Raw genomic sequence first — 27989 nt, forward strand, 5'->3', positions numbered from 1 at the left:
AAATTCCAGGAAGTGGAATTGCTGGGTTATATGGTATTTCTAATTTTAGATTGAGGAACCTCCCAACTGCTTTCCACAGTGGCTGCACCAATTTACATTCCTACCAACAGTGCAGAAAGGTTCCCTTTTCTCCACATCCTCACCAATACTTGTTTCTTGTCTTGTTGATATTAGCTACTCTGGCTGGTATGAAGTGGCATCTCATTGTGGTTTTGACTTGCATTTCCCTGATTAGTGATATTGAGCATCTTTTCATGTCTTTTGGCTGTCTGTATGTCTTTGGAAAAAATGTCTTTTGCTTTTTTGGTGTTGTGCTGTACAAGTTCTTTAAGTATTTTGGATGTTGGCGCCTTATTAAATATATCATTTGGAGATACTGTCTTCCATTCAGTAGGCTGCCTTTTTGTTTTGTTGGTTACCCTTGCTATGCAGCTTTTTTTGATATAGTCCCACTTGTTCACTTTTGCTTTTGTTTCCCTTGCTTGGGGAGGCATAACAAATGCCAGTGTTCAAGAGTTTACTGCCTGTTTTTCTCTTCTAGGAATTTTATGGCTTCAGGTTGTACATTTTGGTCTTTAATTCACTTTGAGTTTACTTTTGTGTATAGTGTAAGATAGTGATCCAGGTTCATTCTTTTGCATGTAGCTGTCCAGTTTTCCCAGCACTGTTTATTGAAGAGATTCTCTTTTCCCTGTTGTTTATTCTTGCCTCCTTCGTCATATATGGACCACATAAGCATGGGTTTATCTCTGGGCTCTCTATTCTGTTTGGTTGATCTATGTGTCTATTTTTTCCCCAGTACCATACTGGTTTGATTACTGTAGCTTTATGGTATACTCGAAACCAAGGGAGTGTGATACCTCCAGGTTTGTTCTTTATTAAGGTTGCTTTTCAAAGATGTCTATTTTATCTCATTGTGTCAAAAAAGAACATAGGATCATATTTCTTAAGTGCTGCACTTTAAGTTTTATTAAAAAACAAGCAAACATTTTCAACATATCAAATGCTTTAATTCACATTTCTCTGTAGGCACTGACCACAATACATATCCAAAACAACAAAAGTAATTAACACAGGGTAACTGAGTCATGAGTACCCTTCTTTCTTGTTGCTGTCACATACCCTCATGTGGTCAGGGGTGGAGGAGAAAGTGCAAGAGGCCAGTTGGCTACTTCAGTGGTGCCATCACAAGTGCCTACAATGTGGGCTCAGAGCCCCATTCAGTCAGTTCACTTGCAAGAGTGATCAGGGCCAAGGATTCAGGCTGCTCTAAACCTGTACAAAACAGCATTACAAATCAGAGTGCCAATATATCTGCATGACTCATTTAAGCAGATCAAACTAGAAAGACTGGTGGCACAGTCCAGAACTGGAGTGATGAGAACAGATGTCATGAGCCGTTGTCATCTAACTACACATAGTGCCCTTCTGTACTCTGGGAACTTGCTCATAGATAGTCCAAACTCCTCATCCGATTAGAATGTCCTCTTGCCTGGATAGTATTAGAGGTACAAGAAAAGCAACCTAGTTTTCTAAACTCTCCCTTTTTAACCTTTCATGTCAATCACCAAAAATTACCATATGATAGAAATATCCTATAGTTTATCTTCTGTTAAGTGCATTTTGCTTTGACACTTTCCTTAAAGGTGAGGTAGCCCAGGGCATCCTTGTAGAGATGGAGTGTCCTAGGTCTAATATCAGCAAGAGCTTCCATATGACTTATTTTTTTCAGACACTTCTGCAGATGACTAAATTGAATACTTTCATTTAAGTCTTGTCAAGTTCTGTGTTAAAGGGTGGCATTCTCTGATTCTTTCTCCAGAACCCTGGAATGTACATGAGACCTGCAAGCTTCATGCAGACTACACAGTTGGGGTCATGGGGGCAAAATATGTGTGTGTGTTTGTGTGTATTTACTTATGCAACTAGAGTTAATCAGATACAGACACTATTTCTATGCTAAAATTAGAAACATGAGAAACAGAGGTACATCAGTGCTTTATTATGCAATAAAATACCTTTAAAAGTTGTGAAATAGCCAAGTGCCCATATTCCAAGCAGCGACAACTGAGACCTCCAAATTATTTCACCAAAAAACATCAGTTTTCTGAATATGTAAAAATCAGCAGAAAATTAACCAGGTGACATTTGTTAGAGTAGTGGCCTCTAAATCCTTAATAAAAATAGTGGAATCTTTTTTTTTTTAAAGAGGAAGTGGTTTATCTACTGCAATCTTATCTGAAGCAGCACTCCAGGGTGGGGGCGGGGCACTGACTGAAGAGAAAGCAGGCCCCTGACAGGGTCCCCGCCCCTGGCCCTGAAGCACTGCTTGTTCTCAAGACTCCATGGGTTACTGTCCAAAACCTACAGTTCCATGTAAGAATCTGAGGCTACCAATTTTTATGGAAGAGTTTAGACAGACACATCAGTTTGGATAGGATATGAGCAAGTCTTCATAGAGGTCCTTTACCAGAATGATTTTGGAGGAAGAAAGCAGTTAGTGAAGGACAATTTTAAGAACATCCAGTTAATTCAATTTTTCTGCATGGTATCTATCTGGCAAAATCCCTGGTGAACACATGAGGTGCAGAACAGTAGCTTTAAAATTTCAGTGTGCATCAGAAGCACCTGACGTGCTTGTTAATAAAACCAGAGATGTCCATGTCCCACTTCCAGAGACACTGATTCACAAAGCCACGGGCTGGGCTTAGGCATCCATAATGGCAACCAGCTCCCTGGGTGACTGTGGTGCTGCAGACAGCATGCAGGTCACGCTCTAAGAAACAGGACACAGGCCTTAAAGGGAAAATTTGAGACAGGCAGGAGCATACTTTTTAAAAGTATCTCTCCTATCGTGTTGCTGAAAACACACCTTCATTCAGATTGGGGTAGAGTAACACCATTATTATTATTTTTTTAAATTTCTAGATTAAAAAAAATAAATCTACCTACATACCACATTCCATATCCAAATTAGGTAGAATTGAAAAAAAACTCTGAATATGAAATGCTGGTTCTTGCTTTACTGTTACCATTTTGAGGGAAAACCACACAAAATTATTACCCATTCTATTGACCTTTTTGGCCAGGTAAGTACAGATTATGTATTCGAATCCACATGAATCTAAATTAATGTAGCCTTCAAAGTTTTCTAGTTAGTGCAAATTTAAAATTCCATAGTATACAGCAAATACAATTTTACTTTATATTACAAATGCAAACTATTTTTCTTCTGACGTGCTGGTAGTAGTCATTTTTACAATGCAAACAGGACTTTACAACTTATGCATCACAGTATATTTTACAACTCTAAGTAGGCAAACATTTCAAAAAACAAATACTACACATCTGACACACCCTAAAAAAATAAAAATAAATAATTTTGACTATAAAATTTTATAAACATTAGTTACATTAGTGGTTCACAGATAATTGTAGCAGAAAACCTAAAATGCATTTAAGATCATGTAATCTCACCATTAGACAACCTATATTTTAAAACACAAGTCAGTTTGAATTCTTTTAACTATAACAAAGCACTGAAAATGATCACCATTTACTTATGGATCCGTAAGAGCTGCCAGGAAGCCAGTATTTAAGCTACTAAATTTATGAGGAGTTAGGAATGTATTAGGACAGTAGAAGATGAGAGAAATCTGAAAACAGACAGGAGAGATGCTTTACTTCATATATTCCTTCCTGAGAATGTAGAAGTTATTATTATTTTCAAATCAAGACAGTTTAATATGGAACAGGAAAATCCTGTGGCAAATTATTCTTTCAAAGTGTAGAATCCCTTGTAACGTAAACAACTCCTACAATATATTACTTGCAAACATGTGTCTTGTAAATTATACTTTAAAGCAAGGCACATGCCTATACACTTATTGGAAATGCTGGGTAAATGTGCCTAAGAAGTGAATTTTACTAAAATAAGATGTTTTATGATATAGTATTCTGAAATAACTTACCTAAATAAAACTAAGTCTGAATGAGAGAATGAGGCAACAGAAAAACTTCATGAAGGATCAATAGAGAAAAAGACCTTACTGGATTATGGAAATTAAAAAACCAACTTGTTTAAATAAATGAGGATATTGTACATAAACCTATTCTAAATCCAATGTAATGTTGTGGTTAAGACTATAGTGTTAACAAAAACTATATAGTTATTTTGATTAATTCTGATATTCCAAATTAACTATTTACTTTGATTCTAAAATTAGCACTATGAATTACAGAAAAATATAGCCTAAAGCAGAGTGCATTTAACGGTGTATTTATAAAATGTGGTATCTGAAACAGTTTTGACCATGAATTAAAGAATAAAACTCATTATACTCAAAACATGATCAGCCCATAAAAGAAACTTGACAGAAGTCTCCCACCACTGCAGGTGACCTACCCTGAAAGGTGTGTGAATAAGGTGAAAACAGATCTGCTCACAAGATCTTTCAATACTAGAATTTAGCATCTCCAGCTGAGATCTGGAAGAGGTTAAGTAAAATTAAAAATATTTCCTAAGAAGTACTGACTAACTGTATATGCTACTAAGCTGTTCCTTCAAAATATGGACTGGTCCTGAAGGTGTGTGAAATTTAAGTTTATGGCAATTCATGAATGACAGAGTCACGAAGATCCTTAAGGAGCTAATGGTGTTTTGGGAGCTATGTTCTCGCCTTTCAGAGATTAATGTCATGAAAGACCACCAAGTCCACAAACATGCCATTTGTTAGAAAAACACCGGGCTGGAGGCCTCAGGCGTCCGCCTAAGTGCAAGACCCAAGGAGAAAGCCTGATTAACAGAAGAGCGCCCTCTAACGGGTCACCAGGAGACTAGCCCTTCAGTAAGTTGTTGGCAATTGAGGGTCAAATAAAACAGGGAAACAAAACTTTCAGTAGGTTGCCAGTGCTTTCATTCCCCACCTCCCCTACTTTAAAAATATTGAGCAATCTTTATGAAGACTATCTGGATAATATATTTATCAGAATTAAATTACAGGTTTTAATTACTCAGTCAATAGACTACATTTCTGATTGTGACTAGCACAATTTGTGATCAATTTAACTTAATAAAGCCATAATTGTAAACACTAAACACAGGTATGCCACAATGAAGAAAATAAATAAGTAAAAAAAAATAGATCTCATTTTTAAGTAAATATGATAATAACACTTTAGCAGAGGGTTCTGTCCACTTCCCGAAGGGAAATTCGGTTAAGTACTTTGGATATTTTTGACTACCATACTTCAAAATACTGTTAAGACCACTGAAATTTTAAAACTCATCATTGCACTTTTTTTGAGCAATTAATCTGAATATTTAAATTTTCTTTAGTACATTTTTTTCAATTGTTTTTAACTGAAAGAGAAGCTGGGTGAACTGTCTAGCTCAGAACCCATAACTTTGAATCCAAAGTGCTCTGAATGCTAATTTTGATCCATTAACCTATGTGGTTCTCTTTTGGCTATATTGAATTTCAGCTCAACATGGTCATTAATAGGATTAGTAAACATCATTCAGGGGTCTGAGAATGCTCCTAAAATAAAAATTATACTGACAGTTTTAAGTATTGTCTTTCTTTTACATTTCTCCTTTCAGTTTCCCAGAAATAGGTATGTATGGATCCGCCTGGTGCTAGGCTGTAGAAAATCTTAAGAGGCATGCTGCTGAAGGATGCCCGGCATTAACCATGTGGGTTTGACATTCACCATCTCCTTTCAAGTTAACTTTTAAAATGTTGCGGCATCAACATATTAAAAATTAAGATAGAAATGATTTTCCTCCCAATTTTGTTGGATGTATAATGTATCCATCAAATGTACGTGGTTCAAGAATAAGGAATGAGAGTGCATACTTCACAGTGAGTCAGTCCCACTCTCAAACATAAAGCCATGGAAAACATTTCATCTTCATGTATGTTTTGTGATTTTTTTTAAGTTAGTACTATACGATCAAAGTGTTTTGCTGAAAGAAGAACAGGCATTTGTAAACAACTGGAAGTTTCGCTGTTTTTGGAATGTTATTTACATATATGTATACCCATTATACTTCTAGTGAAATTAAGACTAAATAGTTGATAGAGAATGTCTGCCTTTGGAGGAATGATGTATCTACTTGTTTGTGAGGATTCTATACTACGTTTTTCACTCCCTCATCCATTTATTGTTTCCTTTATGTCCTCTTGATCTGAAGTACTAGAGATATCATCATCTGTTTGTTCTCCAGAGAAATACAACATCAGTGCATGTGTCTTGTGAGTCACGGTGACAGTGCAGGGCCCTTGGGCCCACGGCTCCCCATCTACCTGCATTGGCATCATCGAGCACTTCAAAATCAGCTGGATTAGGGAACAAATAAATAGAAAAACATCAGTTCCCAAAAAGCTCAGACAGGTCTTCCTTAATAATGATCTATATCATCCAAAGTCCCTTAATCTTTCTTTTAAGGACATTTCTTACCTTTCATTCTTAGAAATTAATTTGAATGTATCTTTATTCATTGATTGTTTAAGGGATTCTTTTCCATTGAATGCTTTATTTCTTCAACTGGACTGAGGGCCACATTTCCTTTCTTCCCCATCCCACTCCACAGCAGGGGCTGTAAACCACTGCTTAAGGAAAGCTGTGGCATGCATACTTTCTTCTACATATCAGTGGCTTACAAAGGGACTGGGACAAATGAGCCTGCTATAGCACTGTTTCACTTACCCGCACCGTATGTGCTTGACCTATTCGAAAAGGATTTGCCAGTTTCACCTGAATCTGAGCACAGTGGAAAGACCCATATACTCCAACGACTTCTAGTAAGCCATCATCATGCCTAAAGTTGTAAAAAGAACATATGGATTATGCAGTAAAATAAAATCAGCTACCTTAGACCAAACAGTTACTTCTTAATATAGTTGGAACATCAACTTATTAAGTATTAATATGGTTTACAAAAAAGAAAATTCGAGGGAAAAACATAAAAGATTTATAAGAACAGCAGGCTTCTTTAAACAAAACAGTGACATAAACAGATTGAAAATGTACATACCTGGCTAGAGGGTAAGTCTCATCTCCCATCCCTTCCCACAGTCTGCAGCCACCGCCCCAGTAGCCAATGTTCAGAACTATAATACCTTCCAAATTAGGCAGCTCTACTCGCTCACCATCCAGTTCTAGCTTTAAAGAAATACAGGTAGTTAGTTACTACAGGGCACACTATTCCCAGACAGAGCACTTAGAATTCACATCATTTTCATATAAGGATGTGCATGCAAGAGAAGACTACTTCCTACCCCTCCAGTAATTTGGCCTTTCCCAGCTGTTCAATGTTTAATCTAATAAAGGAATTATGACAATGTGTTTTACCAAGGTCATCAATGATGTTCTTTCTGTTAAATCCCACTATTTTTTTCAAGCCTTACCTGACTTGCAGTTTCACTAGCACCTGACATTGCTGACCCCCTTCCTCTTTTCCTGAAATATTCTTTTCCTTCACTTTCTGGGAAGCAGACTCTCTTCCCTGGATGTCCCTCCTCAGTCACTGTTAAGAACTTCACTTTCTGCCTCCTGTCGATGGCTTTCCTCATTGCTGTGTACCAGGCTCCTTTCTCTTCTGCTACAGACTCTGGGGGAAAACCTTAACCACTTTTACATTGTCAACTTCCATCTCTGTGCTCACAGCTCTATCCTGCTGGTCCAGGAGAATGAAATGGACCAGATCTGTATATCCTGCTGCTCCTAAAACAGTCCACAAACTGGCACCTAGAACACCTGTGTGCAAAAGTGAGTTATGCATCTTCTCTGCAAGCCCCGTACAATGTCCTTCTGGGAAAGAGTGGCATATCCTCCATAGCTGCAGAGAAATGGTGCATGGCGTGGGTTTTGCTAGCAGGGACTGAGGAGAAAGGACTTGGCGTGCATGGGTGTTGTGGCCGGAGGGAATGGACGGGGCCATGCCTTGCTAGCATGTTGTGAGCAGTAAAAACAGTTTCTCCCAATCCGCCCTTTTCCTTGCCTTACTTCAGTTTCACCGGATTCATAAGGAAATTTGCTCCAGGAGGGGAAACCCCTGAATCCCAGAGCTACACCTCCCCACTGGCCTAAGCCAGGAACCTGGGAGTCATCTTTGACTTCTGCACCTTTACCCTCCACATCCAATTAATCCCTAAACACAAGTGACACCACTTCTAAGCATCTCTCTCTCCACCACTCCTGACAGTACCTAGTCCATCACACCATTATTCTCTTCCCTAAAATGTTCCCGATGGTCTCTCTCTGGCTTACACATCTGACAGCAGCTGGACTGACAGTTCTAAATGCAAACATGTCATCCCCTAATTATAACGTTCAAGGGCTTGACTCAGTGCTCAGGATGAAATCTAAGTTCTTTACCAGGCCAATATAGCCCCTCTGGGACTTGGCCTCTGTCCCAACTCAGCAGCCTCAGCTCTTGCCAATTCCTTCCTACAAGCTATGTTCCAGCTTGAACTGTTTCAAATGTGCCATCGCTCTTGCCTCTGGGCAACTGCAGATGCTGTTCTTAGCTTAGAACAGTTCTCACCTCTTTCTTCACTTGGCTAACTCCTACTATTTTCAGATTCCAGGTTTACTTCTTTCCTAAGCAGCTTTTCCAGCCCCTGGGCTATATATATTGCTCCTACTTGTTCCTATAAGGCGCATACTTTGCTTACCACATCACCTCTCATGTACTGCAGTGTGGTTTAAATGCTTTTCTCTCTAGACCATACACTTTGTGGGAGTGAGGATTTACCACTGTATCCCCAGCACCTAGGACACTGGACAGTGCCTGGCATTTTGTAAGTGACTTCACAAATAATTTTTTTAAAAATTATCAGACCAAAAAAAAAAAAGTGTTACCCTGTAAGCCCAGGGAACTTGTTTTATGGAAAATCTTGTCATGCTTCCCGGGCTGCTAAGAGGGCTGGAGGCAAGCGTACGGCACACTGCAGCAGCTTCCCGTGGCTTATGTGCAATCAGGCTTCTCAGTGCCTGCTCATTTTTTTCACTCTTCCTAAGCTGTTTACTTAGTTTACTAGTTCTAGGTTTCTCAGTATGAATACCTTTGTCATTGCTATTAACCAATAAGATTCTTTCTGGAAGCAAGCAAGGAATATATACAAGATTTTGCAATATTAAGTAGTAATAAGGAATCACTAATATCCTCTTTTTATTGCTCATATATTTTTATCTTGCAGTAATATATAAGAGAACTATCACAACCATAATATGAATTAAACCTTGGGTTTAAACTTCCTCTGAGAGTCAGTGATGAGTCAGGTGCTGCATTAGATCATGTCACATTCGTTTTTATGATGTATGAACAGAAGCTCTTTGGCATAAGAGTTAAACAGACTCTAAAGTTAGATAAACCTGGGGTTCACATCCTGATTACATGTATACTTGTCACTTGGACGAATTACTTAATTTCAAACAGTTTTCTCTTCTGCATAATAGGAAGGTAATAGTAACTGCCGTATGGGATTAGGGTAAGAATTCAGTGGGATAATGTGTATAAAGCACTTAGTAAAGGGCCTGGCATAAATACTCCACATATGTTAGCAAAACATGTTAATAAGAAATGCAGCATTTTTGTTAAAAAAAAAGTCGTTGATAATCCTGAGATTACCTAAAAATTTAAAAGCTTACCTCAACTTTTTTATTCAAATCTTTACATTCTTGGACTAAACAATCTTTGGTTCCATAGAATAAGTAAACAGCCTGTGAGAAAGGGACAGAGAATGTGATATTAAAGCAATCTAGCAGGCTTTGTAAGCAAGAAGACACTACCGAGGCTCCGTGACGCAGCTGCTGGGACATGTTTCCTCAGAGCGGACTAAGTCCTGGAGGGGGGAAAGCATGTCATGACACTGGAGTTTAATTAGCCTGTTTTTCAGGGGGAACGCAGGGTAGGAGTGGTTTCCCCCATTTTACCCAAAAAGCTACATTTTATAAAAAAATACTATATTAAAATTAGAAAATTCTACCTTTTCCTAGTACTTCAGATTACTTAATGAAAGAAATACAGATCCAGCAAACATTTTATAATCACTTTGGAATCTAGAAAGGTTGATGGAAGCCCCGAGATGTTAGTTACTAATTGCACAAACAGCAATACTTATTGCCTTGTTAACTATACTAATAAAAAGGAACTATTTATAAATTTGAAATACAGTTGCCCCTTTAACAACATGAGGATTTAGAGGTGCCGACCCCTTGTGCAGTTGAAAATGTGCATGTAGCTTCTGACTCCCCAAAAACTTAACTATTAATGGCCTATTGTTGACTGGAAGTCTTACCAATAACATAAAGAGTCGGTTAATACATATTTTGTATGTTATATGTATGATGTGCTATATTCATACAATAAAGTAAGCTAGAGAAAACAATTTTAAAAATGTTGTAAATCTCCAAAAAAATTTCCAATATATTAATTGAAAAAAATCTGCATTATAAAAGTGGACCTGTACATTTCAAATTCTTGTTGTTCAAGGGCCAACTGTTTTGTAAAACAGAACCAGGAAGAAAAATGTTTTGCTTTTTTTTCACATCCTGTTGCTTAATCACCGAACATCATTAAAGGAATCAACTCTACTAGAAACCAGAACAATGACTGTAGTTAAAAGCTCTCATAAACAAACTGCCCCTTTTGCTTACCTCATCTTCCTTGTGGTGTTTTTTCCAGCCAGTAGCATCTATTTTTCCATTAATTACTTCACTAAAAATTTAACATGCCTCAAATTTCTTTCCAACTTCAACTGCCATTTAAGTTATTAGATAAACTATCATATACTCCACTTGTTTATTCCACATAAACAAAATACACTGTAAAACATTTTAAGTTTAAAAAATCTTTTACAGTTATAAAATACTTTAATCAAATACATTTAAGGATCTAATTTAACAGTTTTAACGCCAAACAGAACAGGTAAATATTTCCCTTAGTTCTATCTGAATCTACTTGAAAGAGTGTTAGGTATAATTGAACTCTTGATTGTTACTGTACCTTCTATGACAAGCAGGAAATGATATTTTATCCAACACACCTTATTAAGAATTCTGCTGGAAAACAGAGATGGTGCCTTCTCACGATGAGCATGGAAATTGAGAGCCATGAGTGCATCAGGTCCAATAGAAAAGTAGTTGTTCATTGTGAATTCCTGTGAAAAAGGGTAAGAATAAGCAATAGATTATGCTTCAGTGCAAGCTTGTGTCATATACTTGGATCAAATCTTACTCTCAATGTTCTTTATGGAAAATCTAATATATTCTGCATTTACTTTTCACATGGAGCTATTCTGGGCTACCCAGGGAAGATTCTCAAAATAAAGCTACAGTTCAAAGGCTGGTAACTAGATATGAATTTCACTTTCCATTTCTGTTTAACATGCTGCACCTCAGATCTTATCATCTAGAATGGCTCTACTGTGCACCCAGGCCTCCCACTCCCATGTTCCCATTACTTCTGCTATTGACTTTCACTGCAACTCTCAGGCTCTCAACTTCTGTCAGTCTCAATCCAGGCTATTGGCACCCCCTTAAATTATCTTATTTCTCAGCTCAGCCTGGATTCCTCAATTTACATCTCTAGCTTTGTCTTGTTCCTGAGCAATAAGCCTGAATTTCCAACTTCTTGTGCAATAGCCACAGTCTCAAAGTTGCTATGCCCCAAATCTAACTCATTTTCCTCCTACTCAAACCTGAAGCTATTTTTCTTATCCTGGTTAATTTTACTTCTAAACATCCAGTCATAAAAACTAGAAATCTGGGAGTATTATGTATTTTCTTTTCCCTAATACCAATCAGCTGCCAGCTCTTGATCAGTTCTACCCCCTACACATCTCTTGAGTTTGTCCTTATCCTAAGATACACCTAGTTTTGCCCTAGTGCAGGTATCTAAGCTATTTTCACACAATCTCCAGAGCATCTTTTTTAGAATACAGATCTGCTATCTCTGTATTATTTGCTCTTGGCTAACCTTGATTTGCACTCTCTAGTCTCTGTTTCTTCCACCTGGAAAGTCTTTTGTCCTTTTCTCTGTTGATCTAAACTGTATTTACCTTTCAAGGAGCAACTCACATTTCACTTCCCCTGAAATTTTCCCAGCCTGGTCTGCCAGGGAAGCACTAAGCACACTGCAGCCTGTTCTGCCCCACAGCACTTTTTACAGTCCAACCTGGGAGCTGAGCACAGGAGTTTCTCTTCTGCTCCATAACCACTCATGAGAGAAGCACCATGTCTCTGCATCCCAACACAGTGCCTTATCTTGTACAACGCGGCCCCCCATCATGTTTGCTGAAACTACTTGCAACTCAAGCCTTAACACACCTTGGGTTTTCTTAAGTTGTAGTATCCTTTATTTGTTACTTGAACTTTCCATCTGAAAAAAAAGTTAAAAAAACCAAACAAACAGTAATTATTACCAAATGAGCTTCAGTTAACTATAATTATTACTGATCAACTTTGGATGCCTAGAAGATGTGGTTCTTTTATTAAAACAGCACTTGAAAAAATAAGCACACTTAAGTGAGTTTAAGTGGGTATGCAAATTCTAAGTACTCAGTCTAACTTACGACTTCAGTTCTTATATGGCAAAAGAAAACACCAGCATCTATGTATAAATGCAACTAACACAGTCTTTTACATTTAAATTACATTTAGCTTTATAACTACATAAGCCTGCATTTATAAGCCACACAATATTATCAAAGCTCAAGAAATCCACTTTTGGGGGCAAGTATAACTTACCTATCTAGTTTAATTCCATCTGCTTCCATCACATTTCTTAAGACTTGTGCGACTGGTATTTCTCCCGCATAACCTGTGCCCCAACCCAAAGTATTGGAGAGATCGTTGCCTGTTCCCAGAGGCAAGACTGCAACTTGTGGAATGTATTTTTCTTGTCCCTAGAATGTGGAAGGTGTTCAGATTTTTCTCTCCAGACTACTTGTAGGGTAGTAATATTTGGTAAAAGTTAAAAGAACAAAGCAATAAAGATACAGTTATAATAACTGTATGCTGTTTTGCTAAAGGTTATGCTAACAGCTTAATCATAATATTACAAATCGGCAAGGTTTTCTAGTATTCATCTGCATAATAAAAAGTGTAACTAAAAATATTGTAATAATTATCTTAGAAGTGTTTCTGTGAAAGGCAAGTAGCTCTTAAGGACTGATACCTTAATCTTCATTTCATCAACTGCATCCAGGACCCAGCCCACAGTGCCATCCCCTCCACAAACAAGTACTCGGGCTGAGTAATAGGGAAGGAGAGTACAAAGTTGCAGAGCTTTGATAGGGGGAGTTTTAGTTACATCAAAAACCTAGAAAAGAAGGAAAAGGAAAAGTTATCTTAGTATCTAACTATTTGTGAGGGTGATTTCCCTCTAGATGAGTATAGATATGGTTAAATAACAATACTGACGGTGATGCACTTACCTTTAACGATATGCCAAGCCCCATGCCAGTCTTTATATTCATATGGCTCATCTCACACTGACCCTACAAAGCATGAGTAAACCTCTTTCTACTGACCAGGAAATTGGTGCAGAGAACAACTAAAGAACTTGCCTACATTACCTCCAATACTTAGGTGCTGACATACAAATTCAGTCTTATATAGTCTATCTACTATTCAACACTGCCTCCTTCCTGTTCACATGAAAGCAGGATGTGCTAAGCTCACCTTTAACTAGTGACATAAAGATGCAAGAATCCTTAATATTTATAATTATGTAAATGATTTGGGAAAATATTTCAAAGGACAAAAATGCCCTGTGTATAAAGGTATTCAGTGTGGCATTGTTTATATTGTACAACGTGAGATAAACTCAACCTCCAACAGCAGAATAATTATCTTAGTTATGACATGTGTAATTACTAGGACTATGATGCAAAACAGTAAAATATTTTACCTTTAAGGAAAACAGAATGCAAATTTGTACCTGGATTATTGTCACAGTAATATTAATATGAAAATGCACAGACAATTCAAGGAAAGAACATGGACAAATGAAAACAACTGATGAATTCATGTGGGGAAATGGCAGGTGATTTTCATTTTCCTTTATTATTTTCATAATTTCCTTAATGTATAATGTTGATAGGGAAAATACAAATTGAAAGAGGTTACTGTGTTTCTGATTGTTGCAGAATGAGGTGTTTAGCTTTTCAAAGCAGAAGCTGCTAGCATGTAAACTCAATCTTAATGGTGTGATCTTTTATTCTTTTTTAAAAGTTTTGATGTGTAATCTGAATATACCAAAATTCACCCATTTAATGTGAACAGTGATTTTTAATAAGTATACTGAGTCATGGAGCCACTACCATTATCCAGTTTAGAAAGTTTTTGTTGCTCCAATGAGATACCTGTGTAGTCACTCTCAACTCCCTGCCCTACTTCATGCAACTACCAGTCTACTCTTCATTTAGATTTGCCTTTTCTGGACAGGTTATATAAATGGAATCATAGAATATGGGTCTCTTGAATCTGGCTTCTCTTACTTAGCATGTATGTGAGGCTCATTCACTGTAGTATGTATGAATTGGCAGTTCCTTTTTCATCACTGAATAATATTTGATTGTCGGGTACACCACATTTTGTTTTACCCACTCATGGACTGATAGGTAGTTGGGTTGTTTCTTCTTTTTGGCTACAATAAATAATGCTGCTGTGAACTTTTGCATATAAGTCTTTGTGGGACATTTGTTTTCATTTCCCTTGGGAAGGTTCCTAGAAATGGGATGGCTAGGTAGTATGGTAAATTCACATTTAACTTTTTAAGAAAAATTTTAAAAAGCCAAATTCTTTTCTAAAATGGCTGCGCTATTTTTTATCTCTACCATGAGATCTCCTCTTTTGCCACTTATTTGAATGGCTTGATACTTTTATAGTATTTATATTTTCCTATAACCAACTGATCACTGGTTTAAAGCATTAACAACCATTATAATTTAGGGAAAATGAAAAGCTAAACAAGCAAAGATTAATTCAGAAAGAAAGAAAGGTTTTTCTCTTCAGTTACCTGGACTGGATTGAGGAGGATCCTAAATTCTCCCAGTAGTCCTTCTCCCATATTGGTTCCACTACGAGAGTTGGCCAGGATTATTAATGGAGTCCACTGTTTTCCAAGTTTAGAGGTGAGCTAAAAGATAAATGTGAGCGAACAGGATTTAATATCTCAAAGATGGTGAGCAGTACGTTTTCAATTGTTGGTAACAACAGTGCTGTAAATTTGCTGAGAGAAAAACAAGTGTCCCAGTATAATCAATACAATATAAAAATCAAAGAATTCTAAGAATGGAAAGGGACGTGAGATATGAATTAATTTAGCCTCCACTTAATGTATAATTCTCTTCTATGTTATTTTAGCTGAGTCATCCACCATATGCTTGGATGTTCATGTAAGAAGGAACTTACTAACAAGACAGTCCATTTCACTGCTTTATCAAGTTATTAGAAAGTTTTGACTTAAATTGAGGTAAAAATCTGTCTTTCAAGAACTGTCATTCATTGTTCTAATTTTGCTTCCTAAAGCAACTAGAAATAATTTCATTTGTCCTTCCATATAACTGTTGTACTTAAACACCCGAAGCACTGCATCTTTTATTAGTCTTGTCTCCTAGGAAATACATTTCAAGTTCTTTCAACTGTTCATAGAATGGACATTGACTTTCTCTGCTCTTACCCTGACTATCCTTTTCTGCATGTATCATAATGCATTTTAATTTGCAAGTTTTTTTAATGTGGTACTCAGAAATAGATTCAAGAATCTAGATATATACAAATCCCAAAGTCAAATGAAATTAGTTTTTCTAACCTAATCATTTTTCTTCTCCCCTTCTCCTTGTGGGTGTAACATTAATGAAGATGTTCCATGGTTTTACTTCGTGATTACCACCCCTTGTGATCTCAGGTTGAATTCAGATAGAAATTGCATGTTTAAAAATATGTATCATAATAACACTAAACAAAATGTTTAAACATTTTTAAATGCCTCTTTCTTTTGTAGGAATATTGACAAAGATGACACTTATGATATAAAATCCTAACTTAGAAAAGACACAATTTAATTTTAAAATAATGGTAAAAAGCTGAAAGCTTTTCCTCTAAGATTAGGAATAAGCCAAGGATGCTCACTCTCACTGCTTTTATTCAACATAGTACTTGAAGTCTTAGTCTTAGCAATCAGAAAAAAAAAAAGAAATAAAAAGCATCCAAACTGGTAAGGAATAAGTAAATCATCACTATTTTCAGGTGGTATGATACTATGTATAGAAAACCCTAAAGATTCCAGAATTAATAAATGAATTCAGTAAAGGTGCAGGAACAAAATCAATACACAGAAATCTACTGTGTTTCTATAAACAAATAACAAACTAACAGAGAATTTAAGAAATCAATCCCATTTACAATCGCATCAAATAGAATAAAATACCTAGGAATAAATTTATTTTATTTCAAGGAGGTGAAAGACTTATACTCTGGAAACTGTAAGATATTGATGAAAGAAACTGAAGACACAAATAAATGGAAAGCTATTCTCTGCTCATGGATAGAAAGACTTAATATTATTAAAGTGGCCATACTGCCCATAACAATCTATAGATTCAATACAATCCCTACCAAAATAGCAATGGTATTTTTTACCTAACTAGAGCAAATAGTCCTAAACCTTGTATGGAGCTATAAAAGACCCTAAATAGCTAAAGAAATACTGAGAAAGTAGAGCAAGGCTGGATCATGTTCTGTGATGTCAAATTGTACTACAAAGCTACAGTAATCAAAACAATATGGTACTGACACAAGAACACATACATAAGTCAATGCAACAGAATAGGGAGCCCAGAAATAAACTCATGACTATGTGGTAATTAATATATGACAAAGGAGGCAAGAATGTACAATGGGGAAAAGAATCTCAACATATGATATTGGGAAAACTGGAGAGCTATGTGCAAAAGAATGAAACTGGATCAATTTCTATAACATACAGAAAAGTAAACTCAAAATGAATTAAGGACCTAAATGTAAGGCATGAAACCATAAAACTCCTAGAAGAAAAGAGAGGCAGTACACTTTAAACATTGGCATTAATAATATTTTTCTGGATATGTCTTCCCAGGTAAAGAAAACAAAAGCAAAAATGAACAAATGGGACAACATCAAACTAAAAACCTGCACAGAAAAGGACACCATCAACAAAATGAAAAGGCAACTTATTGTATGGGAGACTATATTTACAAATGTTAAATCCTGTAAGGGACTAATATCTAAAATATATAAATAACTCATACAACTCAACACCAAAACCCCCCCAACAAATAATCCAATTTAAAAATGGGCAGAGGATGTGAACAGATATTTTTCCAAAGAAGACATACAGATGGCCAAGAAACTCATGACAAGATGTGCAACATCACTAATCATCAGGGAAATGCAAATCAAAATCATAATGAGCTATCAATTCACACCAGCCAGAGTGGCTAATATCAACAAAACAAGAAATAACAAGTGTTGACAAGGACGTGGAAAAAAGGGAACCTTCATAACACTGCTGGTGAGATTGCAGACTGGTGCACCACTGTGGAAAACAGTATGGTGGTTTCTTAAAAAACTAAAAACAGAAATACCATATGACCCAGCCAGTCTACTTCTGGGGATTTATCTGAAGAAAACAAAACCACTAATTCAAAAAGATACATGAATTCCTATGTTAATCACAGCCTTAATTACAATAGCCAAAACATGGAAGCAACCTCAATGTCCATCAATAGATGAACACATAAAAAAGATGTGGTATGTTTGTGTATATAAATATAAAAGAATATTACTTCGCCATAAAAAAGAATAAAATCTTGCCATTTGTGACAACATGGATGGACCTAGTGGGTATTATGCTAAGTGAAATAAGTCAAAGAAAAATACCATATAATTTTACTTATATGTGTAATCTAAAAAACAAATGAACAAATAAACAAAACAGAAATAGATGCAAAGACACAGTGAATAAACTGGTAGATGCCACAGGGGAGGAGGTTGGATGAGATAGGTGATGAGGAAAAAGAATATTTGATATCTTGATCTGGGTGATGGTTACAGGAGTATATACACATGTCAAAATTCTTTGAGCTGTACACTATAATTTGTGCATTTTATTGTTATGTACCTCAATTAAAAAAACAAAAACAAAAAACAGTTCAACTACTATAGCATATTTAAGTATGAAATAAATGCAAATTTGTCTAATTATTCTGTAAGAGCTACACAAAGATGGAGCTATATAAAGTCTCTCATACAGTAAGTTGCCTTTTCATTTTGTTGATGGTGTCCTTTGCTGTGCAGATTTTTAGTTTGATGTTGTCCCATTTGTTCATTTTTGCTTTTGTTTCCTTTACCTGGGAAGACATATCCATATTTATATCAATTTTGCTACACATACATACTGCAAAGTGTTGCAGACAGCTTTAAAATTTAATATTATTTGTGTGGGCATATAATGAGCGATGTAAACTTACCTCTAGACACCCTATATAAAGTCCCAAATGGAAAAATTATTTTAGAAAAATGTGTGAGGAAAATCTATGGGTTTTTTTTTCACTAACAATAATCATGAATTGCAGACCTGCTATTCATTAGGATCATCTGAGGACCTTGAAAAAATACAGAAAACAGGGACCTACCCTAGACCTACTAAATGAAACATGAAGATGGAGGTGAACTCAGGAATCAGTATTTTTAAAAAGCCCCTAAATCATTCAGATGTAGACTGATTTAGAAACCACTAATGTAACATTTGATATTTCCCTTTAGACATGAAAGAACTCAAGAGCTGCAATTTGTGGCACATCTCTGAAAACTGAGAAGGGTTTTATGATGTATCATAATGATTTTTCTCATATCATAATTGTCTCACACACTGATTTAACTTCCTGGAAGTCAACTATGTAAGGAAAAATAAGCTCTGATTACCATTGCATAATCTGTTTTTTTGTCTTTACGCATCTGATTAATGGAGGTTAAGTAACTTGGTGGAATGATGAGATTTTTGAACTCTCCAAAATCACACTTCTCATTTTTTATGCTGTTTTTCATGCACTCATCATGTACTATTTTCTGACACCAAATGCATCTGAGGGAAGAAACAAAGACAAGAATTAATTTTAAATCATAATCTTACTGATCTAGAAACCAATAATTTTTATCAAAAAAAGCAGAACAGTAATTTCATCACTACTGAGTATAAAATCTGGCAAATAAAAGATTTGTTAACTATCTGCATAGTAAACAAGGATCAATAGTTTGAACATTCTTGGCAGTTAATCCAACTTACAGTGTGGTCTGGGGCCCCCAAGATCCTTTCAGGGCATCTCTGAACTTAAAATCATAATACTAAAATGCCATTTCACTTTCATTCTCTCAAAAGTGTATGGTGGAGATTTCCTGAAGCTATATGACATTATACGATATCAACAGACTGAATGCAGAACAGATTGGAGAATCTAGCTGACTTCTAAGCCAAAGAACTGTACAAATGTAAAATAATGTCACTCATCCCACTAAATTTTCATACAAATACTGTTATCATTATTGTTTTTTAAAACAAATATTTAAACAGTTTTTCAGTTTTAATTTGTAGCATGGTAAATACCAGCAGATATAATCCACATAATCAAAAGCTGGTCCAGAACAATGGTTTTGTGTATTATTTATCTGTGCTTTGGTTGAAATAGGTTCATGAGTCCTAAAGTCCTTGCTGCTTAAATGCCCCCACTGACCTGGGTCCTTGAAGCATTTCCTTATGGTCTGGTTTGAAAACCTCTCAACTTCCAACCATCTGTGAACACTTCAGTAAATACAGACAGAAGACATTTATACTCAGATTTGCCTCTGTGTTTGGACCCATGTGTGAACAAAGCAGACAATGGTGCTAGTAAAGGTCCTGGGTTTCTATTATTAATCTGCTAAGTATTTAATCCACTCACAGGTAAGACAGATCTGGCTGTACAGACAAAATACAGACTGTACAATGGAAAATAATGGTTATAATTAAATGAATTAAAAACAAGAGTATAAAAACACTTTCACTCAAAGGTCAACTCTTTTGGACTTCTATTTTCAGGTTTTTTTTCTCATTTGATGTTCAGATTTGTCAAGTAATTACTGCTATTTACTTGAGTCCTATTTACTGCTGAAAGAACAATAATCTACGTGATCTGTTACAGGCAAAAACAATTTACATGATAACCTTTGTTAATACTTCCTTTCAAACTAAACTTGAGAACTACAATAGACTGCTTATGCAGCTGAAGTATATATTACCTCCATTACTGCCCTTTAACTTTAAAATTGTGTGTTATTACTGAAAATCTGAAAGGATACCCGCTCAGTTATTTCAGTGTTTTCCTCTAGGAAGAAAAGTGGGAGTGAGTGATGAGAGGAACATTCATTTTTTCACACTATATTTTTTTGTATTGCTTGAGATTCTAATAACCAGAATGTATTCATGAACTATTTTATAAATTTTTAAAATTGTGTCTTAAATAATATCAGCTTACGCTTGAGAATTTAGAAAACACAGAAAGACATAAAATAAAAATCATCCAGAGACAGTTATTCTTAACTTTTTGATGTACTTTAGTGCATGTTTTTTTTCCCCAGTAGGGATATAAGGCATATATATCTGGAAAGGACTTTTTGTCCCACATTATATCATGAATATTGTCCTATGCCATTTAATATTTTTTAAAAATATGGTTTTTAAAGAATATAATATCACATCACACTGATGTACCATTATTTATTTAATCCCTTTTCAGTTTCTTTAAAAAACATTTAGATAGTTTATTTTTCTAAAGGTTAAACACAAATGAGATTATTTCCCTGGAATCTCAGAATTCAAGTACTGAACCAAAGGGTACACATTTTCCTAAGGTTCTCGACATGTGTGTCAATATGCTTGTTAATCTATGCATGAAGGTGTCCATCATACTTAACACTTCATAATACTGCTCATTAGTACTTAACATTTTTTCTTGACAATTTGGTAGGCAGAAAAAGCATTTTGTTATTTTAATTTGGAGTCTCTGATCACTCGATGAAGTTGAATATTTTCTTGCTTTTTTTGGTGAATTGATTCATGTCTTATATTAATCTTTTACCAAGTTTTAATAACTGCATGTGCTTTTTATTTCTGTAGAATATCAACCTCTTGTCATCCTCATGGCAAACTTGTTTCAGTTCTCTTTTACATACACATTTTAATGTAGTTAAGTTAATTTTTTTGATAGATGTGTATTTCCTTTTGTGATTTAAAAGCTTGTATGCTTTGACATCCTTTACCATTTCCAAACTAAATACTCACCTATAGTTATTTTTCCCCCCATAATTCAGTTTTCATATTTATGTCTTTAATTCAATGCCTCTTGACCTTCTGGGGCTACTGATTCCATTGGGAAACTCATAGAGGTGTCAGGCTTTCCTGGAGCCTTATCTGTCTATGAACTAAGAACTGCTTTAATCCATCTGGAGTTTACTTTGGTGAACAGTGTGGTATGAAGATCTAATTTAACCCTAGAGAACAGTTGTCCTAGTATGATTTATAAAACCTTTCCAATTTCCACTGACTGTGACATCTTTTATCATCTACTCAATTCTTCAAAATTTCAGAAATAATTATTTTAACCAAGATGATGGCTACAATCAGGCTTGGCTCTGTAAAGGTAAAGCCAACACTCACTAGTTATTCAACGTTATACCTTTCCTTACAAATACTATATTCAAAATCGGGACCTGATCTCTACATATTTTGTAATTAGTATTCAACTCAATTTAGATTTCAAACCTGTGGGGAAAATAAGACCTCACTAAAAATGTCTTGATATTTTAGTTTTAGCAATCATATCATTGAGTAATTGCTGTGATCTTAATTTTCCCAATTTTTTATTTTGAAAAATTTTAAACTTAAACAGAAGTCAGAAGAATAGCAAAATGGATACCCTTAAGCCAGCCCTTCACTCTAATTCTTAATATTTCTCCCACACTTTTCTCTTTACATATAGTCACATACTGCTGTATCATTTGAAAGTATATTGCAGACATCATGAAATTTCACCTTTGAAGACTTTAGCATGTATTTCAAAAAAACAAGGACAGTCTCCTTACCTTTTAAAATGTTTTGTGCTTAGTAATATTTTTTACAATGAACACAGGTACACCCACCACCTACATTCCAGCATTAATGTCTTACTGTAATTTCTTTTGTTACATTTCTGTCCATCCATTAATCCATCCTATTTTTGGTGCATTTTAAGTAAATTGCAGACATTGGAGTACTTCCTAAATACCTCAGCAAGCAAACACATCATTACCTAGGGTTCATTATTTGTCTATAGTCTTTTTTTAATTTTGGTATCATTAATCTATGAATTATATGAATATAATTATATGAATATAGGTTTTTTAAAATATAAAATTTACATAATGAAATGTACAAGTCTGTTACGTTTGTTGAGTTGACAAGTGAACATATAACTAAAATCCTTATCAAGACATTACCTGTAAGTGCCAGACTTCTGCAGGAGTATGACTGCTTTATTTTTTTAAAAAGAAGTTTCACAAAAGGGAAAAAAAACTGCTGGCAACACTGCTTATTATTTTTTTAAAGTCACCTGTGCACAACAGCTCTCTTCTTTAGCAGGCTGAAGGAGGCAGAACTGTACATGAAGTAGAGATGGTCATTTATGAAACTCACAGCAGAACCAGGGTTGACAAACTACAAATACATCTGCCGCCTGATTTTGTGACTAAAGTGTTATTGGAATACAGCTATACTCATTCGTTTATGTACATTTATGGCTGGTTTTATGTAACTATGATGGATGGTAGTTAAATAATCATGACAGACCATATGGTCTGCATAACCTAAAGTACTTAGTTTTAGCTCTTTACAGAAAAAGTGTGCTATTCTAGAAGATGATCTGGTATATTTCTTTGTTCTGGATAATTACTGAAATGAATAAACACATACCAACAGAACATTAAAATATAAAATTTAAGATCAAGGCTGAGACTACAGTGGCCAGTGTAACTGAGTCAGATGCTTTGTTTTATTATTCAGTGTGTGTATGTGGGGGTGGGGTAGGGTGCAATTAAGAAAAGGTCTTATATAAAAAGGTACTTTAAGTTTTCTTAGTGAGAGACAAAACACTATATGGAACAAAGTTTTGTTTAATAAATGTAATGAATACTTCAATATAACCTAATTGCCTGTTTTAGTCAGAAGAGTGGTGAGAAGGAAAAAAATAGTATAGGGACGAGTGACAAGATACTACGTGGCTGAAAGGTAGATGCAGAAATACATACACGAAAGAAAAAATCTACAGGGAAAGCAGAATCTAGCAAAGAGCCTGGTACATAAATACATGCTCAGGAAGTGAAAATAACTATGGAATGAGTATAACTTAGCAGGCTCTTGTCACTTATTCTGCAATTTAGTGGCTAGAGGCTTTGAAATCAGTTATCACTTGTAATTATAACTTTGAAATAGTAACTTGAACAGTATTCATAGTTCACTTCAAATCTCAGGCTTCTTTAGAATGTGATGCAGTTGTGGAAAAAGCCCCCGAGGCTGGATAAAATCCAGAGGGACAGTCTTGTCTGTGTACAAAGGTTCTAAATAGATATTTATTTTGTTTCTTTCCAAAATATCTCATTCCTACAGAGGACCATAGCAGACAGTAATCTTGCATCAAATCATTGGCTAAAATAAATCAGAACACTGCAGAATATGGACAATTTCAGGACACTGTGTTCTCTTCTCCTGGGAGAAGAGATAAATGCTCGTTATTACACAGAGACAGTGTCTACCATAGGCGAGGGTTCTAGCATGCCGAGAACAGACTGCTTAGTCACTGGTAAGAATGAGCTAATGATGAAAAGTACATCTATTTCACAAACATTCACTGTGCTCAAAGGGGAGGACACAAAATTAAGGACAGAGGTTCATGTTTTAAAAGATAGTAAGTATAGCTGGTTCTCCAATTTTAGAATCACCTGCAAAGCCTGCTAAAACAAAGATAGCTGGTCCCCAGTCCATTTGTGATTCAGCTGGTCTGGGGAAGGGCTAGGGGTTGTCAGGAAAAATAGAAGATACTATTCAGTTAAATTTGAATTTCAGATAGAAATAATTTTTGGTATAAGTATGTACCAAATATAGCAAATATTTTATTTTTATTTTGTTTGCTATTATCTGGCAACCCTAGAATTTGCATTTCTAACAAGTTCCCAAGTGATTCTGATGCTGTTTATCTGAGGACCTTACCTTGACAGCCATTGATACACAGGATATTGTCATCAAGAAAGAAAAGTTTGGGGATGGTGGTGAGTAGAAGATCAGGCAAGAGTTCCTGGAGGAAAGGGCATGAGATGAGTCTTTAAGGATGCCTAGAATCTGAACAGGGGGAAGAGACTCAAGACAGAGAGGAAAGCTTCTGTTAGAAGGGCAGCAAGAAAAAGGGTGGTGTTCTAAGGAAACCACAACCTGCAAGGTATTGCTGGTGCATAAAGTTTAATGCAGGTGGTGGTAGGTAAGACCAGAAGGGCAGGCAGGGTCCAGGGTGCACAGGAGGCCTCGTGTTCGGCATTAAGCTCTACGGAGTTTATACCGGAAGACCAGCATTGTAAGCAATGGGAGCAACTGAAGGGTTTTCAGTGAGCAAGGCATCAGATACATTTTTCTAGAAAGAGCATTTGGAGGGATGGAGGATCAGAGCACTATGATTATTTGTTAAGGAGTATTTGAAACACAATTATACAATATTTATGGAAGCCATTTTTATCTAATTCTGCATAGACACAAAAAAAGAAATAAAATAATACTCAACTCATGTTTTCATCTAATCCCAACTACTGAAAGCTAAAGCTTACCTATAGACAGAATTATTACATTTATTTAAAGACACTAGTAACCTAGCTCTCACAGATGCCAAAAGGACATGTAAATTTGAAAGACACCAGATAAAAATAAATGGTCACAAAATTTTAAGTCTACAAGTGATGTATAAAATTATTTAAAATAAGACTTAAAAATAGGTGCTGATATAACTGCTCACACTAATTTTTTAGAAGAAATTTCAAATAAAAAATAAATAAGAAAATTAAAAGGTAACTTGCTATCTAGTGTCAGCTTTCTATTTCAGTTCTTAAACATAGTTAGGAGCCTTTCTACTTGTCAGAAATAAAACTCATCACAGTGAAGATGTCTAGACTTAAGGCTGAGACGAGGCTAGGGGTTAGTATTCCTAACCCTGCCCTGGGGGTTAGAAATCCTGGACACCAGTTCTATTTTACAACTGAGTAAAATTCTCTCAACCGTACCATGAGTCAGAATAGATGATTTGCAAAGTAGCATTACCTTTTATTCCAATCCCTACAATGAGCAACTGACATTTTCACCTATTTTCAGACCATACTAAAGGACAAATGTACTGTCCAGTGTGTATTTAAAAGCCATTAAAATATTCCTGGCTTACTCAGTCACTTATCTAAGAGGCTACACGTCCTGAAAGACCATCTGGGAAAAGGAGTATCCTTTTTTCTATTTCACTCCAGCGCCAATATCTACATGCAAACAAGATACTGTCTTTGGAAGTGTGTCTTGGAATGACACTTGTTTTCGTAGTACATTCATAATACACTGAGGATGAAATCATTTTTGCGACTCTAGGGAAAAGTTAGGTTGTCCATACTAGATTTTTCCTTACATAAAATGGAGATAATCAATAGTAACAAAAGGTAAAATATACAGTGGCCATGAAGTGTGCAGCACTTAAGAAACCTCTGGATGAAAGTTAAAAGCTAAGTTTTATTACCCGAAAGGGCAGGCTGGTTGAGCAGCGGAGGCTCGATGCCTCATCTCGGCAAATGACTATTGCAAAGCTGCCCTTCTTGTACAATACCAGGGGTGTTTATTAGCTTGTTTCTTGAAGTGGGCAGTTTAGGCCAATTGCAGCGATCAAAGCGGTCCCAACACCATGAAATCCTGACTTCGACCACGCATTCTGGGACAAGCAGTACCCACAAAGGCCATACCTGTAATCGCAGAGCTTGGGTTGACTGCCGCACTGCTGCTTGCAAACTATACAGTAGCTGCACAGGGGGACATTGCCCCGGATCCAGTGATGGGGCATGGCGTCTGGGGCCCTGCCGTCGTTCTTGAGCATGACATCCTTGCACTGGAAGCGCTTGTCGGCCTTCTTGAGGCAGCCCTCGTCCACGCGCAGTCCGCAGCAGTCGCAGAAAGCGCCCTGCAGAATGTGCTGCGCGCACACGCAGCAGTAGGTGGGCTGGCTGAACAGGTCCGTGTCGCGCCACCCGTGCTTGCTCTTGCGGAAGATGTCCCTGCGGAGCAGCTGTCGGCGCGAACGCTGGAGGCTGCACCAGAAGGTGATGAACACGGGCAGCAGCACGGAGCACAGCGTCCACAGGACCAGGTGCCCGTTCGCAAACAGGCCCTGGTAGGGTGCCGGCCGCCTCTCCCCTTCCATCTTCTCCAAGGACGATTTCTAACGGGGAGGGAAACAGGCGGGGTCCCCTCGGCTGGTGGTCCCGCCCCGCCCTCCTGCCCTCAAGGGGGATCGTGGGAGCCGTCCGGCCAGGTGACTCTGCGCTCCTGAAGGAGAAGTACGCGCGGCGTCCTTCCCGCGGCCTCGCGCCCCTGCTCCCGGGGGCCGGGCGGCGCCCAGCGCTGTCAGACTCCGTCTCCGCACTCTCCTTACCTCTCCCGCACAGCGCCGAGCGCAGTAAACGTTTACAAGCTACTCTCGGCAGAAAGGCGGGCGGGCCTCTGCACCCCGGGCTTTGGGCGCGATGGCGCACGTGGGCCGTGCGCGCCGGCCGGCGTCGTGACCGCTAGCCCTGGGCCCGCACGCCCCTCCGGGCCCGACGCACACGGACGCGTCCAGCCGCCCCGGGCCCGGCGTCTCCGCAGGCGCCCCCGCCGCCCCTCTCGAGAGGCCTGGGCGACCTACGTCTCCGACCGGCCCGTCCCTCGGGCCTTACCTCGCGTGGGGCGCAGGCGCGGCTCCCGGGGCAAGGCCTCAGGCCGCCATCCGCCGCCGCGGGCAGGAGCCGACCCCGGACTGTGGGGTACGCAGACGCCGGTGGAGAGGCCGAGCGAGCCCGCACGCTAGCCGAGCCCCGCGGGGCCCAGGCTGCGGGAGGGGCGGAGGTGCGTGACGCGAAGCCCGGCTGCAGGCCCGAGGGGGCGGGGCCTCGGGAAGGGGGCGGAGCTGGGCGGAAGCGGGGGGCGCCGTGGGCGAGGCTTAGAACCGAGCGGAGTAGCACTAAAGTGGGGGAGTTAAGACAGGATGTTGGTTGAACTTTGTAAGTCTGAAACCTCAGGAGTCTAGTAGAATGATTTGCAGCATCAGTTAAGCTTGCTTATGACCTTCAACTCCCCTCACCGCCTCGCTGTCTGATGGAGATGGGAACTGGCACAGTTTTGAATGTTGGAAGGGAGAAAACCTGCAGTTTTGAGAGTGTCATATACTAAGAGAAGGGAACACCCCAAGTCAAACGTTGGTAGACTAGACCTGCGCTGTTGCTAGTTGTTTACTAAATACACACTGGTTGAGGGCTTACTGTGTGCCAGGCGCGGGCAAGGAGCCCTGGCTGTGACAGAATACCAGTCCGTTGAAACATACCTGAGGAAGCGTTTATTAGCCCTGTTTACAGTGGCTTACTTGCACCAGTTTTCATCTCTGCACTTGCTAGGCTCAATGCTGAATTTTCCATCTGCATTTTACATATGATGAAAACTAAGGCGCAGACTGAGAAAAATGCTTGATGTCACAATGCCGGTGCTGGGACTGAGATCACTTGTTTTAACTTGGTCATTCAAGTTAGCTTCAACTGAAGTTAGCTTCAGTGGAAATTAAAGCATCAGAGAGTTCCTTTTAGTGTGTTACTTGTTTAAGAACCTT

The 27989-nt window shown here is 37.6% G+C and overlaps 1 protein-coding gene across 6 annotated transcripts; it reads right to left on the reverse strand.

The window, feature by feature from the left end:
- Nucleotides 1–942: 942 nt before the first annotated feature.
- On the reverse strand, nucleotides 943–27286 carry DGKE (diacylglycerol kinase epsilon). Of its 6 annotated transcripts, none has more exons than XM_036879578.2 (13): nucleotides 26098–27286; nucleotides 18979–19138; nucleotides 18306–18404; nucleotides 15032–15151; nucleotides 13187–13330; nucleotides 12757–12914; nucleotides 12337–12388; nucleotides 11055–11168; nucleotides 9658–9729; nucleotides 7040–7167; nucleotides 6712–6823; nucleotides 6119–6341; nucleotides 943–1275 (listed from the first exon to the last, which is right to left on the reverse strand). In XM_036879578.2, exons 1-12 carry the CDS (start codon nucleotides 26550–26552, stop codon nucleotides 6156–6158), a joined length of 1800 nt encoding a protein of 599 aa, XP_036735473.1. In that variant the 5' UTR covers nucleotides 26553–27286; the 3' UTR covers nucleotides 943–1275; nucleotides 6119–6155. The 6 variants fall into 6 exon arrangements, 5 of the variants coding, with proteins under 5 accessions (XP_036735473.1, XP_036735471.1, XP_036735472.1 ...); XM_036879576.2 differs by lacking the exon at nucleotides 943–1275 and having other exon boundaries at nucleotides 1536–6341; nucleotides 26098–26570; nucleotides 27067–27286; XM_036879577.2 differs by lacking the exon at nucleotides 943–1275 and adding an exon at nucleotides 1536–2776.
- Nucleotides 27287–27989: the final 703 nt, after the last annotated feature.

Source organism: Manis pentadactyla, chromosome 4 (genome assembly GCF_030020395.1).
Source record: "Manis pentadactyla isolate mManPen7 chromosome 4, mManPen7.hap1, whole genome shotgun sequence".
NCBI lineage: Eukaryota > Metazoa > Chordata > Mammalia > Pholidota > Manidae > Manis > Manis pentadactyla.

Excerpts from the sequence above, each read along its gene's own strand:
- DGKE (XM_036879578.2), bottom strand. The coding sequence starts at position 26,552 with ATGGAAGGGGAGAGGCGGCCGGCACCCTACCAGGGCCTGTTTGCGAAC. Across the intron at positions 11,169-12,336 it reads ACAACTTAAGAAAACCCAAG|GAATTCACAATGAACAACTA; the intron begins GTGTGTTAAGGC and ends CCTTTTTCACAG. Across the intron at positions 6,342-6,711 it reads GTCAAGCACATACGGTGCGG|CTGATTTTGAAGTGCTCGAT; the intron begins GTAAGTGAAACA and ends TCCCTAATCCAG.